The 20248-nt window shown below is 42.5% G+C and overlaps 2 protein-coding genes across 4 annotated transcripts in view; both read left to right on the top strand.

The window, feature by feature from the left end:
• LOC117094361 (UDP-glucuronosyltransferase 1-6) overlaps positions 1 to 20248 on the top strand; it is a 135759-nt gene that overhangs the window by 58649 nt on the left and 56862 nt on the right. The window contains exon 1 of one of the 3 annotated variants that reach the window (XM_033229825.1): positions 16937 to 17854. The exons of the other annotated variants lie outside the window; for them this stretch is intronic. Within the exon in view, the coding sequence (XP_033085716.1) occupies positions 16988 to 17854 (867 nt within the window). The 5' untranslated portion in view covers positions 16937 to 16987. Of the gene's footprint in view, positions 1 to 16936; positions 17855 to 20248 lie in introns of those variants that run through there. 3 annotated transcript variants of the gene reach the window in all.
• LOC117095199 (UDP-glucuronosyltransferase 1-5-like) lies at positions 10322 to 11709 on the top strand. The gene has a single exon (XM_033231962.1). The coding sequence runs from the start codon at positions 10792 to 10794 to the stop codon at positions 11707 to 11709; it is 918 nt and encodes a 305-aa protein (XP_033087853.1). The 5' UTR covers positions 10322 to 10791.

Below are 20248 nucleotides of genomic sequence, written 5' to 3'. Positions count from 1 at the left end.
TAGAATAATCCCACTTGATTGTGTTGTATAATCCTTTTACATGTTACTGAATTTGGTTTGACAGCATTTTATTAAGGACTTTTGCATCATATCCATAAGAGATATTAGAAGTTTTATTTTCTTGCAAAGCCTTGGTCTGTGTTTGCTATCTGAATATTACCGGCCTTGTAGAATAAGCTGGAGAATGTTGCCTCCTTTTCTGTTTTTTGGGAATAGTCTGTCAAGAATTGGTATTCATTTTTTACGTATTTGATAGAATTCACTAGTGAAACTGTCTGGGCCTCAACTTTTCTTCCAGGAGGTTTTAAAATTACTAATTTAATCTTTTTACCTGTTATGGCTTTATTTAGATTTTGTATTTCTTTTTGATTCAATTTCAGTAGTTTATTTCTTTCTAAGAATTTGTCCATTTTATCTAAGTTATCTAATTGCTTAGCATAAAATGGTCCAGAGTGTTCCCTTATAATACTTTTTATTTCTGTAAGGTTGGTAGTAATGTTCCCTCTTTCATTTCATATTTTTAGCAATTTGAGTCTTCTCTCTTTTTTCTTTGTTGATCTAACTGAAGGTTTATCCATTTTGTCTATATTTTCAAATAAACAACTTTGGTTTTGTTGATTTTTCTCGATTGCTTCTCTATTTCTCTGTCATTAATTTCACCTCTATTCTTTATTATTTTCTGCCTTCTTGTGTTTAGTTTAGTTTCCTGGTAGAGTGACACTTATCATTACACAATTACCCTCTTTATTGCTAGTAATATTTTTTGTTCTAAGGTCTATATTATCTTACTTCATGATAGTGTGTCATTAAAAAATAGTCTATTTTATCTGATATTAGTATAACCAGTCTGCATTTCTTTTGGTTGCTGTTTTATGATATATTATTTTTCCACCATTTTACTTCGTAAAATTTATGTTTTAAATATAATTTTTTTTGTTTTTAAATCTCAAATGCATCTTTGCAGACAAGATATTATGAGGCCTTGTTTTTATCCAGTCTGACAATCTCTGTCTTTTAATTGAGTTGTTTAATCCATTCACATTTAATTCTATTATTGATGTAGATGGATTTTATGTCTACTATCATTTTTTTCTTTCTTTCTTTCGTTTTTTTTTTTTATTTTGAGACAAAATCTCACTTTGTCACCCAGGCTGGAGTGCAGTGGTGCGATCTTGACCCACTGCAACCTCTGCCTCCTGGGTTCAAGCAATTCTCCCACCTCAGCTGCCTGCGCAGCTGGAACTACAGGTGTGTGCTACCATGCCTGGCTAATTTTTGTATTTTTTGTACAGACAGAGTTTTGCCATGTTAGCCAGTCTGGTCTCAAACTCCTGACCTCAAGTGATCCACCCGCCTCAGCCTTTCAAAGTGCTGGGATTACAGGTATTGAGCCACTGTGCCTGGCCCCATTTTACTTTTTATGTTCTGTATCTCTCATGTATTTATTTGTTCCTCTGTTCCGCCTTTATTGTTTTTTTTTTTTTTTTTGGCATTGAGTGAATATTTTCTAGTGCAACATGTAAAATCCTTTAATGTTTTTCTTTCCACTATTTAAAAAAGTTGTGCTCTGAGTGGTTGTTCTAGGGCTTAGCACATACATTTTAACTTACCAGTATCTACTTCAGATTTATACCAACTTAATTCCAGTTAAATACTGAAATGGCATTCCTATATAGCTCTATTTCATTTCTCCCCTTTTTATGATATTATTGTTGTACATGGTACATCTATATATGTTACAAACTAAACAATATTACTTTGTGATATTACAAAGTGATATTACTTTATATAAATGCACATGCTTTCAAGAATCAGAGAGAAGAAAGAAGAGCAAGTATGTATTTATAGAGTTTGTTATATTAACCTTTTTATTCATCATTTTTGGTTCTCTTCCTTTGTTCTTATGGATCTGAGTTACCTTATGGTATCATTTCTAAGCCCAGTTTACCTTTGCTCCCAACTGCCTCCCTTGTGCTGTTATTATCAAATATATTACACTTCCATATGTTATAGTCTCAACAACATAATTATATATATGTATATTGCTTTTTAGGATTGCTTTTAAAATCAGTTAAGAGAACAGGGCTGGGCGCGGTGGCTCACGCCTGTAATCCCAGCACTTTGGAAGGCCGAGGTGGGCGGGTCACCTGAGACCAGCCTGGATCAAGACCAGCCTGGCCAACACGGTGAAACCCCATCTCTACTTAAAATACAGAAATTAGCCAGGTGTGGTGGCAGGCGCCTGTAATCCTAGCTACTCGGAAAGCTGAGGCAGGAGAATTGCTTGAACCTGGGAGGCGGAGATTGCAGTGAGCCAAGATTGTGCCATTGCACTCCAGCCTGGGGAACAAGAGCGACACTTCGTCTGGAAAAAAAAAAAAAAAGAATAAAAGGAAAGTATGCATTGGTACTGCCTTTTATAACTACATGATTACTATTTCAGTGCTTTTTTTCTGTGTGAATTCAGATTATTCTATGGGGTCACTTGCTCTCAACCTGAAGAACTTCCTTTAGTATTTCTTGTAAGTTGAGTTTTCCAGCAACACATTCTCTCATTTTTTGTCTTATTACATGGGGTTTTGCTTTTATTTTGTTTGTGCTTTTAAAATGATACTCATCAGAGACTTGTCTTCAGAGGTGGCTCATAATTTATCCTTCAATATTGCACATATTTTTTAGCAGACACACATGAGGCAAATTTAATGGTAATAAATGCTTTTTTTAAGAATCAGGGTGGGGAGATTACCTTCAGCTGTGAAGAGCAGCTGGCGATGTTGCTCATGGGAAGAGACAGAAATGGTTTATGGGTCTGGGAAAGGCTCTGAAGAGAGAGGAAACTGAGTTCACAGTTCTAGGAAGTTGAAGGTCTTCTCACAAATTATAGTTGTGAGATAATATTCACAACCACTGTTTCAAACTGGTATACTGGTATCTTTTAATACCCTGAGCAGGTAGGTCGGTAACAGATCAGCTGCATACTTTTGAGTGTCTTAGTGCAAAATGCCCTTTGTTCAAAAATTAGTAAGAATTTCAGGCCGAGCACAGTGGCTGAAGCTGAAGTGGGAAGCTGAGGCAGGCAGATCACTTGAGGCCAGGAATTCAAGACTGCCCTGGCCAAAACAGTGAAACTCCTTCTCTACTAAAAAGACAAAAAATTAGCTGGGCGTGGAGGTGCATGCCTGTGGTTCCAGCTACTCAGGAGGCTGAGGTGTGAGAATCACTTGCACTTGGAACTGGGAGGCAGAGGTTGCAGTGAGCTAAGATCACGCCACTGCGTGCCACTGCACGCCAGCCTGGGTGACAGAGCTAGACTCTGTCTCAAAAAAAAAAAAAAAAAAAGAATTTCAGGACACTGACAGCAAAGTATTAAACAAAGCATGAGACCCTTCTAAATGTGGAATGTGATGTGTCTGCCCGGGCTGCTCCTCCACAAAACTGGCCCTGGCAGGGGCAAATGTGGAGTTGGGAGAGTGAGAGAACCAGGGCAGCTGGATTGCACAACCTCAGGGGTGGGGCCAGTGCGAGGTACTATGTAGATAGTGCCTTCTGGAACTGTTCAAGCTGGTGACCCTGAAAAAACATTCTTCTAATTTAGGCCATTGTATAAAAGCTGAGGCCAAGTATATTTACCCTCAAACTTCACGTGGTCTTTCAGCCACAGACTTGGTCAGAGCAAATGACCACTGAGGTTTCACCATAGGCTGGGTACATGAGGTTGTCTAGGCTGGCATGTTGTTGAGGATTTTACAGTGGCTTAGAAACATAGCTTTTTTCCTAGGTGTTTCTCAAACCTTAGGGTAGGAGTGGAGATGGGAGGTGGACCTAAGTATGTGATAAGAAGACTAGAGGAATCAGTGTTTCTGCTGTGTCTGTGCCCCATCCCTGTGGGTCTGTTTTCTACTCCCCACCCCATTCCTCCTTGTCACTGAAAAGTCATCAAATTCTGGAATCTCAGGGTTGATGGTGACTGTGAAGCAGAGTGCCGTGCACTGGTATCCATCTCTGGGAGAGAAATACCATGCACCATGCACTTGGGTTGGGTTGCCAATTCCAGGGCAGGACTCTAACCACCTCGGCAGTCTCTGCTAAGACTCCTAGACCTGGCACTTCCCAGCTCTGGTCGGAGGCATTTTACGATCCTACCTGCCAGACAGAGTGTGAGTCTGGTGAGATGGAACGCTTGTGCAAGTCAGGCAAAGAAACTTTGATCTTTACAGATAGGCAGTAAGAATCAACAGGAACCTAGGATCCGTGTCAGCCAGCCCTCAAGGTAGAGGAAGCTGCCCAGGTGGACAAAGTCCCATCTGCATGTGCTCCACTTTGCATGGCAGCTGAGGGACCCCCAAAATACTCTGCGTTAGGTTTTGTACCCCGGAGGTCACTGCAGTTTATCAGCACCCAGACATCCATCCTGGGTGCCTGTCCTCCGTTCTATTCCCTTTCCATCCTTTCTCTGACTTTTGTGATGATTATTTCTTTTGTGTTTTTTTCATCAACATTTATTTTAAGTTCCAGAGCACACATGCAGGATGTGCAGGTTTGTTACATAGCTAAACATGTGCCATGGTGGTTTTGCTGCACAGATCAGCCTATCACCTAGGTATTAAGGTGGTACTGATGAGGATCTTTTTATGTGCTTATTGATCATATGCCTGTCTTCTTTTACAAGGTGTCCTTTCAAATCTTCTGCACACTTTTATTGGGTTGTTTGTCTACTTATATTTGAGTAGTGAGTTCTTTACATATTCTGGATACAAGTGCTGTGTCAGATAGTTGTGTTTGTGTTTACTTCTGGTGTGTGGCATCCTTTGTTTCATTTTTAAAAAAACAGTATCTTTCAAGGAGCAAAAGTTGTAAATCACCTAGGTATTAAGCTCAGCATCCATGAGCTATTCTTTTTGATGTTCTCCCTCCCCTGGCTATTTCTTTGCTTTTCTTTACAATTTTGCCACCTAAATTTGCATCTCTAAATAATATAGATGATTTTACCTGTTTCGGTACTTAATATAAATATAATTTTCTTTTTTTTTGTCTTTTTTTTTTTTGGTTCAAACTTATGTCTGAGAGATTCATGATGTGTGTTCTTACAAGTTGTAGTCTGTGCATTGTCAGTACTGAATGTATCCCATTTTGTGAACACACCACAATTTTATTTATCCATTCTACTGTTGATGGGCTTTGGGTTGTGTCTAGCTTTTCACTGTTGTGACCAATGTTACAAGGAACATTCTTTTATATTCTGAAACACACGTGAGTAGGTTTCTAGAGTATATACCTGGGGTGGAGCTGCTGCGTTGGAGAGTGTGCATATCATTAATTTAATAAGATATAACTATTTTTCTTTTTCTTTTTTTTTTTTTTGAGACGGAGTCTCACTCTGTCACCCAAACTGGAGTGCAGTGGCCGGATCTCAGCTCACTACAAGCTCCGCCTTTTGGGTTCACGTCATTCTCCTGCCTCAGCCTCCCGAGTAGCTGGGACTATAGGCACCCGCCACCTCGCCCGGCTATTTTTTTGTATTTTTTAGTAGAGACGGGGTTTCACCGTGTTAGCCAGGATGGTCTCGATCTCCTGACCTTGTGATCTGCCCGTCTCGGCCTCCCAAAGTGCTGGGATTACAGGCTTGAGCCACCGCGCCCGGCCCACTATTTTTCAGAGTAGTTGTACATTTCCCTGATTGCTAAGGCATTAGTTATGTACATGACTGATTATATTGAGGATTTTAAAATATACTTACTGGTCATTTGGATTTCCTCTTTCGCCCATTCGAGCCTATTGCCCACTGGGTTATTTGTCTACTCGAATTATTTATGCATTCTGGATACTAGTTCTTTGGCAGTTACAGGTATTGCAAATATCTTCCCCCACTCTGCATCTTGCTTTTTACTTTTATTCAAACGAATTACAATAAACATCTTAGTATATGACTCATTGTGCTCCTGTGTGGGAGTTTCCATAGGGGAGATGCCAGAAAAGGGACTTACTGTGTCATGCACATTTGAAATGTCATTAGGCATTAACAATTTATTCTTCCCCTAGCAATGTATAAGTGTACACTTTCCTTCATATCCTTGCCACATTTATTATCTTCAGACGTTTTGGGTTTTTGACAATTCGATAGGTGAAAAATATCTCAAGGTTATTTGAATTTGCATTTCCCTTATTAATTTTTCATTTAAACGTCTTTTGTGTGTGTGTGCGTTTTCTTTTATCAAGTCGTTTCACCAGTGAAGTTAAGAGCTGGTATTTACCTTCTGCATTTAATAGAATTGATGCAACTGGCTGAGCATGGTGGCTCATGCTTATAATACCAGCACTTTGCGGGGCTAAAGCAGGGGGATAGCTTAAGCCCAGGAGTTTGAGACCAGCCTAGGCAGCATAGTGAGATTCCTTCACTACAAAAAATAAAAGCTTCGCTGGGCATGGTAGCGCATGCCTGTAGGCCTAACTACTCGGAAGGCTGAGGTGGAAGGAGGATTTGAGCCCAGGAGTTCAAGGTTCCAGTGAGCTATGTTTGCATCATTGCACTCCAGCCTGGGCAACAGAGCAAGACCCTGACCAACTCCCCACTCCCCCCCCCCAAAAAAAATCAATGCAACCTGTGATCACTTTATTTGGCCAACTTCCCCAAATTCTTGACTCAGTGAATTTGTTGCAGGGCTTTCTTTTTAAAGCTCTTTTATTGGTTCACATACTAGAACAATTTCAGGGGATATCTGGTTAGGTATTGATTGCTACAGAGCCAAACTATGTCACCAGAACCCATTTATATGTTTCCATTTCTTGACTCTGTTTCCTTGGCCATGATATCCTTCTCAGTCTCATAATACCCAAGCAGCAGGGGCTTCAGCCTGAGTTCTTTTCCCAGGATTCCTAGTTAAACTTCTTCTGCCTCATTGGCTCTAATGAAGTCACATGCCCATCTCTGAACTAATCATGGTGGCCAAGGGAATGAGACGTGCTGATTGGTTGAGGCCTAGGTCACATGTTCTATCCTGAGCTGGGAGTGGATCTTCACCAGAAGTACATTTGAGAGTCTGGGGGAGGGGTTGCCGCTGGGATGAGACAGGAAATAACTTGTCCATACTGCGAATTGCTCTTCAATTAATGATATTTTCTATTTAGATGTCAGATTTTTCGTTACTAGTTTGTCGTGTAAGCCTATTACTATATAGATTTTTCTGTGTCCTAATCTAAATTTATTTTAATAATCTATGGGTTTACACCTAATAAGAATGTCCTCCAGAAACGGTGACCTGCCAACTTTTAAAGCAATCATTTTGGGGCTTGTAAGTATTTCGTATAGGAAGTCTCTGCCTCTTGCTGTCTTTTAGGAATTGTTTTTCTTACTGTGATATATGTAAATACTTATAAATTTAAACTTAAAATTCAAAAACTATACCAGGATGTGAAAGAAACATTATTAAATAGAGGTGTTTTGCTGTGAATGTTTCTTGGAATAGGTAGGACTTTGGTAGGTTTTTGTCTTTCAGTCAGCTTGGGAATGTCTTGTTCTTTTTTAATTGAATGATATGCTTTCAATTGATACTACCAAAAGAAACATTATTGGAGTATTGTTTACATGCAATAAAGTGAACCATTTTAATTATACATTTCTGAGTTGTAATGATTTTATTTACCTGTGCAACTATCACCATGTTCAAGATATGGACCACTCTATTACCCGGTAACTTCCTTCTGTCCTATCTCAGTCACCCAATACGTCCCCTCACCTTAGGCAACCATGAATGGTTTCTGTTGCTGGACAATAGAATTGTCTTTTCTAGAGTTTCATCTGAATGGAATCATACAATTATGAATGAAAAGCACACAGGTATACTGTTTCATGTCTGGCCTCTTCGGCTCAGCATAATGTCTCTTCAGATCCTTTGACGTTGTTACATGTACCAATATTTCATTCCTTTTTATTTCTGAGTAGCATTTTACTGTATAGATATATCATCATTTGCTTATGCATTTATTTATTGATGGACACGTGGGAGGTTTCCAGTTGTTGGCTATTATGGCTAAAGCTGCTATGACTATTTGAGTGCAGTGTTTCTGAGGCTTCATTTTTCTTGGGTAAATACTTAAAAGTGGGATTGCTGAGTTGATTGGTAGGTGTATGTATGACTTCTTAAGAAACAGACGAACTGTTCCCAAAGCAGTTACACAATTTTACGATCCTAACAGCAATACATTAGAGCTCTGGCTGCTCTGTGTTTCTGCTAAGACTTGCTATTTTTGGTCTTTTACATTTCAGCCATCCTAATAGGTGTGTAGTAGAATATCATTGGGTTTTAATTTGTATTCCTCTTATGACTGATGAGGATCTTTTCATGTGCTTATTGATCATATGCCTGTCTTCTTTTACAAGGTGTCCTTTCAAATCTTCTGCACACTTTTATTGGGTTGTTTGTCTACTTATATTTGAGTAGTGAGTTCTTTACATATTCTGGATACAAGTGCTGTGTCAGATAGTTGTGTTTGTGTTTACTTCTGGTGTGGAGTGTCCTTTGTTTCATTTTTAAAAAACAGTATCTTTCATGGAGCAAAAGTTGTAAATTTTGATTAAGTCAATTTTAGCAAACGTTTTGTGGTTTGTACCCCTTGTGTCCTATCTAAGAATTCTTTGTCTACCAAAAGGTGTGAGGATTTGTTTCTATGTTATTATTTTTTTTTAAATGAAACAGTTTCAGTTTGTAGGTTTGGGTGGAAAGGGGTCTTTAGACCTCTTAGTCTTTGTTTAGGTCTTTGTTTATATTTCTGAGATTGTCAGAGGTTAATCCAGTCATTCAGGTCAGGCTTTCAGATGCCTTTTTCTATCTCTGAATTTTTCTGGGATGACCTCACTGATGCCCATGGCTTCAACCACCACATATGCTGATGGCTCCAAGTCTATCTGTGCAGCCCAGATCCCTCTTCATCTCCAGACCCTGGAAGCTGATGCCTTGAGCAGCTCCTCCTGTTTCCCAGGCACCAGGAATGTGAGCTTCTCCCTCCCCACAGTCCTGCTCTCCCCAGCGCTCCCATGTCTCTGAAGGCACCATCATCTTCCAAGATACATGGGCCTCCTCAGGGTCTAGGAGTCCTAGACGTGGGACTAGAAATTAGATGACATTGCTGTCTAAATAAAACACCACTACATGGAGATAGAACAGGGGAGCCCCTTGAATGCGACAAGAGCACCCTCCCAGGCATGTTCCACCCTCATCCCGGGCTCATCAGGAGGGACACAGTTTTAAGTGGGTTGGAGGAATAGTTCAGAGGCTGAGAGGTTACACCCACCACTGAGAATCCCTTTCTAGTGCTCTGTGTCCTCACAAATCCCCAGAAATCATCCTCCCCTGGAGAGTTCCCAAAGCCCTTGCAGACCTGCCTTGTCTGTGCTGTCCTGCCTGTGCCCCCTGGTGGACACCTCCATTCACTGCCTGTCCCGTGGGTTCTGTCCAAAGGTGGAATCTGTTATCAATGTGGATCTCTAATGGGGGTAACTTCCTCCCATTAGGAAGCCTCAGCCTCACCAGCAATGGCAGACACAGCCAGGTATGTAGACATAGAGGAAGTGAGATAGAAAGTGTGGCCAGCCCAGAGAGCCTGCCCATATCATCCTTGGGCGACCAGGACAAGGAGGCCTCAGCAATCTTGCCAAGCAGATGTAGGAGTGACTTTCTCAAGCCTCATGGGCTTGAGACCGTTGTGAGTGCTCAGGATATCTCCCTTAGAAAGGCACACATTTAATTCTCCATCTTGAAATGTGAACTAGGACCCCCACAAATTATGCAGCCCCCACAAATTATTCTGTTCTGGAGGAACCATTCTTATCAGAAATTAGTGCTGGATTGACTTGGAGAAAAGCCTGACCATAACCTTCAGGATGAAATAAAGGCCTTAATGAATGGACACTTTAGCAGACTTGCGGAAGATTGGAGCCTTCGGCATTCAGAAGAGGAGTTCAGACTGTGCAAGATCTGAGGCCAGGATCCAGGCTCCCAGGTTCAGGGAGCTCCCTGAACCCACTGTGGGTCCTTGCTAAAGTTGTCTTGCCCATGTGTGCTTTAGACAGCAGCACCTTTATTTCATGGGATAGATGGGGAATTCTCAACAAAGCCTTTGCAAGAATCTGATCATCACATCTTGAGCTCAGCCTCCCTGTAGCTTTTTTTTTTTTATGTTGACAGCCACTTCATAGAGAGTCCTCTGTGATCCTTAAGAGAAATATCCTTGTGCAAAAAAAAAAAGGCCAAAACCACATAGTGAGCCTCCCTGCTCCCTGTTTAAAGAAAGCTGGCTTGGCAATGTTGTCTGTTTTTTGGATGTACTGTGTTACCCAAACGTGGGAAGAAAGAGTTTTAAGAGTTAGCAAATAGGGTCACATCCAGCAGAGAACATGTGGTTGGGGACTAGGGCAGTGGTGACTCCTCAGACCTCAGCTGCAGCCTGATAAACGTGGTTAACAGAGAAGTAGGAGGCAGTGACATGAAATGGGTGTTCACAGCCTTGTGTTGGGAATTGAATGAGAAACAAGAGCTTGAACTTGGATGTTCCCCAGAGTGAGCGCAGGGTCAGATGAGTTTTTCAAGATAGGAGTGATCGGTCTTTCTCAGGGTGGGGCCCATAATGAAAGGCAACGATAGATTAAATAGTAATAAGTAACTAGAGGAGGGCACTCTGTCTTCAGTTACATGTTGATTTGCTAGGTGGCTCATGACAAGGTAATTAAGACGAAGGAAACAAATGTAGCAGGCACAGCGTGGGGTGGACAGTCAGCTGTTGATAGCTTCTGCTGAGATGGCCACAGGACTCCAGGTTCCCCTGCCACAGCTGGCCACAGGACTGCTGCTTCTTCTCAGTGTCCAGCCCTGGGCTGAGAGTGGGAAGGTGCTGGTGGTGCCCACTGATGGCAGCCACTGGCTCAGCATGCGGGAGGCCGTGCGGGAGCTCCATGCCAGAGGCCACCAGGCGGTGGTCCTCACCCCGGAGGTGAATATGCACATCAAAGAAGAGAACGTTTTCACCCTGACAACCTATGCCATTTCATGGACCCAGGATGAATATGATCACCTTTTGCTGGGCCACATTCAGTCATTCTTCGAAACAGAACATCTTCTGTTGAGATTTTCTAGAAGAATGGCAATTATGAACAATATGTCTTTGATCATACATAGGTCTTGTGTGGAGCTACTGCATAATGAGGCCCTGATCAGGCACCTGAATGCTACTTCCTTTGATGTAGTTTTAACAGACCCCTTTCACCTCTGTGGGGTGGTGCTGGCCAAGTACCTGTCGATTCCTGCTGTGTTTTTTTTGAGGAACGTTCCATGTGACTTAGCCTTTAAGGGCACACAGTGTCCAAACCCTTCCTCCTATATTCCTAAGTTATTAACAACCAATTCAGACCACATGACATTCCTGCAAAGAGTCAAGAACATGCTCTACCCTCTGGCCCTGTCCTACATTTGCCATGCTCTTTCTGCCCCTTATGCAAGCCTTGCCTCTGAGCTTTTTCAGAGAGAGGTGTCAGTGGTGGATCTTCTCAGCCATGCGTCTGTGTGGCTGTTCCGAGGGGACTTTGTGATGGACTACCCCAGGCCGATCATGCCCAACATGGTCTTCATTGGGGGCATCAACTGTGCCAACAGGAAGCCACTATCTCAGGTCTGTATCTGTGCCTTCATCCAATCAATGTTCCAAGCAAAACACTTTTAAAAAAATGTATTTACTTACAATTGCTTCTTTATCTACTTATCTTTCCAAAGATTTCATTTCTGCTTCTCATTGTTGTAATAGTCTTCAGTGAGATAAAGTTTTAAAGGATCAATGGTAGTGCAGTTCAGGCAGTTCAATGGCCACGGAGAGGAAGGAGAGGCAGGGACAAGGATCTGTCAAAGAATGGTCAAGGAGTGGTGTGACTCACAGAGACTGCTCATTTGTAAAGGCACCATCTTCATGGTTGTGGATGTGCCTCATCTGGACAGGAGCAGGGACACTACATTGAGAACTAATCCATCCAAATCATGCTGCAAGATTTTCAGTAGAAAGGATGAAGGAATAGCAATTTACAATTGTTGATGTGATAATTTTTAGTGGTCCTGTCTTGCAAAAGACAGAGAGGTGACCACAGGAGACCTAAGCACTCAGAGGAAGTAGAAGTTTCAAAGAGGTTGACTCAGTTCAGTGGAATTGGGTCAATGTAGGTGCAATGGATGTCTGTGATCAGAGAATGAAACACAGATTTCAGTTTCCAGAGAGGGAATTTTGGATTATAATAGGAGAATGTTTCTTGTGAAGAGGCTACTTAAAAAAAATTCTTAATAGGTTAACTTCATGGTCTAATACAGAATTGTCTATAGAAATATCATGTAAACCACATACATAATTTAAACTTTTCTAGCGGGCATGTTAGACACCAGAGAAAACCACTGAAATTAATTTGAATATGCATTTTATTTAACCAGATGTATCCCAAATATCCTTTCAACATGTATTTAATATAAAATTAATACTTAAATATTGAATATAGTTTTTTTGTTGTTAAGTCTTCAAACTCTAGCATATAGTTGACACTTACAGCATATCTCAATTTGGAATAGCCACATTTCAAGTGCTCAATAGTCATATGTAGTTAGTGACCACAATATGGTCAATGTTTATAAATGTTCTGTGGACAAAACTAAAATTCTGTCTTTTCAATTATTCTTTTTTTTTTTTTTTTCTTTTGAGATAGAGTCTCACTCTGTCACCCAGTGTGGAGTGCAGTGGTGGGATCTCAGCTCATTGCAACCTCCACCTCCCAGGTTCAACCGATTCTTCTGCCTCAGCCTCCCAAGTAGCTGGAACTACAGGTGCATGGCACCATGTCCAGCTAATTTTTTTTTTTTTTGTATTGTATTTTTTATGGAGATGGAGTTTCATCATGTTGGCCAGGCTGATCTCGAATGCCTGATCTCAAGTGATTCACTCGTCTCGGCCTCCCAAAGTGCTGGGATTACAGGCATCAGCTACCACACCTAGGCAGTTTTTCTATCTTTGAGAAGACCCTCTACTGAATCTGCCCAATTCTGTGAAGGCGTCTTTAAAAAAATCCCCATATATAACAAATTCTGCTCAAGTTACGGTTCGGTTCTTAAATAGTTTTTGCTTTACATAGTGATTCCATTGGTGCATGTAGGTTTGAGGCTTGTATTTTCTTCACATAGTTTGCTGTTATCATTAAATAATAATCCTTAAAATACATTTTATCTGATATCAGTATTGCTACTCCTATGTTATTTTTTGAATTCCCCATCTCTTTTAATTTGAAAATAATTTGTGTGCAAGTGGGTGGCTCACACCTGTGATTTCCACCCTTTGGGAGACTGAGGAGGATTGCTTGAGCCCAGGAGTCTGAGAGCAGCCTGGGCAACATGCTGAGACTCCATCTCTACAAAAAAATTAAAACATTATCCAGTTGTGTTGGCGCACGCTTGTGGTCCCAGCTACTCGGGAGGCCGAGGCAGGAGGATCACTTGATCCCAGGAGGTGGAGGCTGCAGGAGGTGGAGGTGTGCCATGTTCACTCCACCTCACTCCAACCTGGGTGACAGAGCGAGGCCCCATCTCCAAAAAATAAAAATTTCTTTGGAATGTGAAAATCTTGTTTTAAAGTTTAGAAAACAGTTTTTAAAATTCCAATGTGAAAAGCTGGGTGCAGTGGCATGTGCCTGTGGTCCCAGCTATTGGGGACCGCGCTGGGGGTGGTGGAGAATGAACAGACACAAAAGACAAAGACAAACAGAGAACATGGCGGCCGCGCCTAGAGCCTCCGCCTCACTTTATTTATACTCCATAAATCCCACGTCGGCAAAAATAACACAATGCAAAACAAACTTTCTGCACCCAGATATAACCTTCTGCTTCGTTCCTTGTCTCTAAGCTCTTTCTTATTTGTCTGCCTTCTTGGTGCCTACTAGAGTTCATTAAAAGTTCAACTAGAGATACTGTCCTTGACTACTGGAGTTCATTGAAAGTGCAACTAGCTAGAGATACTGTCCTTGAGCCTTACCTATTCTTAGCATATTATTTTCAATGGCCTCTGCACCAGCTACTTGGGAGGCTCAGGTGAGAGGATCATTGAGCTCAGGCGTTTCAGCTCCTGTGGTTTGTTGATTGATTGATTGATTGATTGAAAACACAAGAAAACCCAAAATGACTTTAATCTGATAATTTCTTTTGATGTCAGCATTCTGATTCTGTCCATAATTGTATTCTTTCCATTGAGTGTAAGCTCAATCCTTTAACAGAAATTTCCTTTTTCCTTCTTAATTTTGGAATTCCATGGCACTTTTCCATTTCCATGGAGACACAGTGCAGCATCTTCAAGTCTCCAATTCTTACATCTGTCTCTTTCACTTGTAAGAGCCCTTGTGATTACATTGTCCCACCCAGACATCCAGGATAATCTCCCCATGTCAAAACCCTTAATTAAATCACATCTGTAAAGTTTCTTCCACCTGTAATGGAATACATTCCCAGGTTTGAGCTACTACAGTGTAGATACTTTTGCAGGGCTGTGATTCTGCCTACCGCAGACACTAAGCTTAAAGTGAAACCCACATCTTATTCAAAGCTTGGAGGTTTTCCTCTATATGGCCATTTAAATTTAATTTTTGTTCCTGTCCTCCATAGTCTTCTATTCTCCAGCCTTCAGAGCTATCAGCTTACCATTCAATTATCTCCTTTTCTCCTTATCTTCCTTTTTTTTATTTTTAAAAAACAATTACTTCCAAAGAGCAAAAATTTTAGAATTTGATGAGGTTTATTCTAGTGACATTTTTATCGTTTGTACTTTTTGTACCCTAAGGATGCTTTGTCTACCTCAAGATATAGTTTTTACATTCTCTTAAAAACATTAAAGGAGTCCAGTTTGTATGTTTAGCTCTGTGAGATTGGCAGAGGGGAACTGGATCACTCAGGTCAGGTTTTCGGGATGCCTTTTTCTGTCTCTGGATTTTGCTGGGGTGACCTCCCTGACACCCATGGCTTCAACCACCACATATGCTGATGGCTCTAAGTCTATCTGTGCAGCCCAGACCCTCTTCATCTCCAGACCCTGGAAGCTGATGCCTTGGGCAGCTCCTCCTATTTTCCAGGCATCAGGAATGTGAGCTTCTCCCTCCCCACAGTGCTTCTCTCCTCAGGGTCCCCATGTCTCTGAAGGCACCACCATCTTCCAAGATACGTGGGCCTCCTCAGGGTCTAGGAGTGCCAGACATGTAACTAGAAATGAGATGGCATCACTGTCTAAATAAAACACCACTACATGGAGATAGAACAGGGGAGCCCCTTGAATGTGGCAAGAGCACCCTCCCAGGCATGTTCCACCCTCATCCTGGGCTCATCAGGAGGATGCTTAGGAGGCACACAGTTTTAAGGGGGTTGGAGGAATAGTTCAGAGGCTGAGATGTTGCACCCACAGCTGAGAATCCCTTTGTAGCACTCTGTGTCCTCACAAATCCCCAGAAGTCGTCCTCCCCTGGGGAGTCATCAAGCCCTTACAGACCTGCCCTCTCTGTGCCATCCTGCATATGCCACCCTTGAGCTAGGTGTCCCTCTGATGGATGCATCTATTCACTGCCTGTCCCATGGGTTCTGTCCAAAGGTGGAATCTGTTATCAATGTGGATCTCTAATGGGGGTAACTTCCTGCCTAAGGGAAGCCTCAGCCTCACCAGTAATGGCAGACACAGCCAGGCATGAGACACAGAGGAAGTGAGATAGAAAGTGCACACCCCAGAGAGCCTGTCCACATCATCCTGGGGCGACCAGGACAAGGAGGCCTCAGCAATCTTCGAGCACATATAGGAGTGACTTTCTGCAGCAGGATGAGCCTCATGGGCATGAGACCGTTGTGAGTGCTCAGGGTCTCTCCCTTAGAAAGGCACACATTTAATTCTCCACCTTGAAATTTGACCTAAGGCCCCCACAAATTGTGCAGCCCATTCTGTTCTGGAGGAACCATTCTTATCAGAACTTGGTGCTGGACTGACTTGGAGAAAAGCATGATCATAACCTTCAGGATGAAATAAAGGCCTGGGTGAATGGACACTTTAGTCTCTAAGCAGACTTGCAGAAGACTAGAGCCTTCAGCATTCAGAAGAGCAATTCAGACTCTGCAAGATTAGAGGCCAGGCTCCAGCTCCCCCTGGTCCCTTGGTGAGCAGGGAGCTCCCTGAACCCAACATGGGTCCTTGCTAGGGTTGTCTTTCCCATGTGTGCTTTAGACAGCAACACCTCTTATTCCATGATGTAGATGGAGAATTCTCAACAAAGCCTTCCCAAGAATCCGATCATCACATCTTGAGCTCAACCTTCCTGCAGCTTTTTAAAATATTGCCAGCCACTTCATAGAGAGTCCTCTTTCATCCTTGTAAGAAACATCCTTGTGTGAAAAAAGACCAAGACCAGATAGCCAGCCTCCCCAGTCCCTGCTAGAGAAAGCTGGCTTAGCAATGTTGTACCTTTTTTAGATGTGCTGTGTTACTCATATATGAGAAGAAAGAGTTTTAAGAGTTAGCAAATAGGGTCACATCCAGCAGAGAACATGTGGTTGGGGACTAGGGCAGTGGTGACTCCTCAGACCTCAGCTGCAGCCTGATAAACGTGGTTAACAGAGAAGTAGGAGGCAGTGACATGAAATGGGTGTTCACAGCCTTGTGTTGGGAATTGAATGAGAAACAAGAGCTTGAACTTGGATGTTCCGTAGAGTGAGCATGAGGTCAGATGAGTTTTTCAAGATAGGAGTGATCGGTCTTTCCCAGGGTGGGGCCCATAATGAAAGGCAATGATAGATTAACGAACAGGTAATGAGTAACTGGAGGAGGGCACTCTGTCTTCCAATTACATGTTGATTTGCTAGGTGGCTCAGTGATAAGGTAATTAAGGTGAAGGAAACAAATGTAGCAGGCACAGCGTGGGGTGGACAGTCAGCTGTTGATAGCTTCTGCTGAGATGGCCACAGGACTCCAGGTTCCCCTGCCACAGCTGGCCACAGGACTGCTGCTTCTTCTCAGTGTCCAGCCCTGGGCTGAGAGTGGGAAGGTGCTGGTGGTGCCCACTGATGGCAGCCACTGGCTCAGCATGCGGGAGGCCGTGCGGGAGCTCCATGCCAGAGGCCACCAGGCGGTGGTCCTCACCCCGGAGGTGAATATGCACATCAAAGAAGAGAACTTTTTCACCCTGACAACCTATGCCATTCCATGGACCCAGGATGAATTTGATCGTCTTGTGCTGGGCCACACTCAATGGTTCTTTGAAACAGAACATCTTCTGAAGAGATATTCAAAAAGTATGGCAATTATGAACAATATGTCTGTGGTCTTTCATAGGTCTTGTTTAGAGCTACTACATAATGAGGCCCTGATCAGGCACCTGAATGCTACTTCCTTTGATGTGGTGTTAACAGACCCGGTTAACCTCTGTGGGGTGGTGCTAGCTAAGTACCTGTCGATTCCTACTGTGTTTTTTTTGAGGAACATTCCATGTGACTTAGACTTTAAGGGCACACAGTGTCCAAATCCTTACTCCTATATTCCTAAGTTACTAACGACCAATTCAGACCACATGACATTCCTGCAAAGAGTCAAGAACATGCTCTACCCTCTGGCCCTGTCCTACATTTGCCATGCTCTTTCTGCCCCTTATGCAAGCCTTGCCTCTGAGCTTCTTGAGAGAGAGGTATCAGTGGTGGATCTTGTCAGCCATGCATCCGTGTGGCTGTTCCGATCGGACTTTGTGATGGACTACCCCAGGCCGATCATGCCCAACATGGTCTTCATTGGAGGCATCAACTGTGCCAACAGGAAACAACTATCTCAGGTCTGTATTGATGCCTTCATCCAATCAATGTTCTAGGCAAAACACTTTTTAAAAAATGTATTTACTTACAAGTGCTTCCATATCTACTTATCTTTCTAAAGATTTTATTTTTGCTTCTTTGTCGTAACAGTCTTCAGTGAGATAAACTGTTGAGGGGACTAGTGTATTTCAGGTTTTCAGTGGTCACTGAGAGGAAGAAGAGGTACGGATGAGGGTCTATCAAAGGATGGGCAAGGACTGCTGTGACTCACGGACACTGTTTGTAAAGGCACCATCTTCATGGTTGTGCATGTCCTTCAGTTGGGGAGGAGCAGGGACACTACATTCGGAACTGATCTATCCTGGGGTTTTGGGCTTGCCTGATTTTCAGTGGAAAGATGATGCAACAGTAAGTTATAATTGTTGACATGATAATTTTTCGTGGTCCCATCTTGCCAAAGATAGAGAGGTGACCACAGGAGACCTAAGCACTCACAGGAAGTAGAAGTGTCAAAGAGGTTGACTCAGTTCGGTGGAAGTGGGACAGTGAAGGTGGGATGAATGTCTGTGATCAGAGAATGAAACATGGAGTTCAGTTTCCAGAGAGGGATCTGTGCTGACAGAAGTTTTTCTGACCAGGAGTTGGGGGTCTGGTGTATGATGTGGGGACATCATAGAGTTGGGAAGGTACAGTGATGGTTGCATGTCAAAAGGGTCTTCTTCTACTTGTAATGCTGACATTATCAAGAGAGGGTGGAAGGGACTAGGGAGGAGATAAGACTGTGAACTTATAAGCCCAGTGAAGCTGGGACCAGTGATGAATGGACATCTGTCCAAGAAGGAAAGGGTTTCTCTGGAGGGGCTGAGCACATCACCAAACCCACCCTATCCCACTCCAAGTTTCTATAGTGAGATCTATTCTTTTTCCAAAAATGTCAGAGGCAGCTTTGATTAACCCAGAGTATTTGGGTTTCATTGAGATAGTACTTTGGGATCTGAGAAACCAAATTCACACACCAATGAGTTTGGTTTCTTAATCCATTGAGAGAGCCATCCTTTTTTTTTTTTTTTTTTTTTTTTTTCTTGAGACTGAGTCTCGCCCTATAGCCCAGGCTGGAGGGCAGTGGCCCCATCTCAGCTCACTGCAGCCCCACCTCCCACGTTTAAGAGATTCTCCAGCCTCAGCCTCCTGAGTAGCTGGGACTACAGGCACATGCCACCACTCCTGGCTTTTTTTTTTTTTTTTTAACTAGAGACAAGGTTTCGCCATGTTAGCCAGGCTGGTCTTGAACTCCTGACCTCATGTGATCTGCCTGCCTCAGCCTCCCAAAGTGCTTGGATTACAGGTACGAGCCACTGTACCCAGCGAGGCAACCATCTTTCTTGTGAGAGAACTGAGCCCTTTTTTGTCATATTCACTGAATTTATATGAACTTCCATGAGTTTAGGTCCTTTGTATTCTTATTTCTGTACTTCTTTTTATTAGTGTAGATATTATTGCAAAGGACACTAAACTTTATTTTTGTTTTTGATCAAACCACAAGATATTTGTTCTACTCCTTTTCTTTTCCCCTTGTGCAATGTAGTTACTGAGCTGTAAAAAATATATATGTTCTTTAGATTTGTAAAAATGTGGAAAATTAGGAAGACATTTGAATAGTGACTGTGGCTCTTTTCTTCTGGTTTTTCACTATGAATATGTTCTTTAGACTGAACTGCACTGGCTCAAATCTTCCCTCTCATTTTTCTAGCTATGTGACCTAGGACAGGTACCCTAACCATTGTGGTTTTAATGTTGTTATAGAGAGCACCCAATAAATATTATCTGTTATCATTATTATTATTTTAGTTTTATTGCATTTATTTATTTATTTATTTTTTGAGACGGAGTCTTGCTCTGTCGCCCAGGCTGGAGTGCAGTGGCCGGATCTCAGCTCACTGCAAGCTCCGCCTCCTGGGCCCACGCCATTCTCCTGCCTCAGCCTCCCCGAGTAACTGGGACTACAGGCGCCTGCCACCTCGCCCGGCTAGTTTTTTGTATTTTTTTTAGTAGAGACGGGGTTTCACCGCGTTAGCCAGGATGGTCTCGATCTCCTGACCTCGTGATCCGCCCATCTCGGCCTCCCAAAGTGCTGGGATTACAGGCTTGAGCCACCGCGCCCGGCCTGCATTTATTTTAAGCTGAATTTATTCCAGAGCCATAGGCATTTTTTTTTTCTTCAGTTTCTTCTGGGATATCTTTTTCTCCTGTGCAACCTCATCCTCAGGTTTAGGAACAATTTGTTCTTTATCAGTAAAGATCATCTTGATGTGGCAGTGGGGGATCATGTAAGGGTTAATCCGATAATGAGCTCTGCAAGACCCATGGCTCATTTGGATGCTTTGTTTACTTGGATATGCTTAATGATGAGAGAA

Source organism: Trachypithecus francoisi, unplaced genomic scaffold (genome assembly GCF_009764315.1).
Source record: "Trachypithecus francoisi isolate TF-2019V2 unplaced genomic scaffold, Tfra_2.0 Lachesis_group13, whole genome shotgun sequence".
NCBI classification, from domain to species: domain Eukaryota; kingdom Metazoa; phylum Chordata; class Mammalia; order Primates; family Cercopithecidae; genus Trachypithecus; species Trachypithecus francoisi.
Note: the sequence above shows the minus strand (reverse complement) of the source record. Positions and strands in the feature narration are given on the sequence as shown.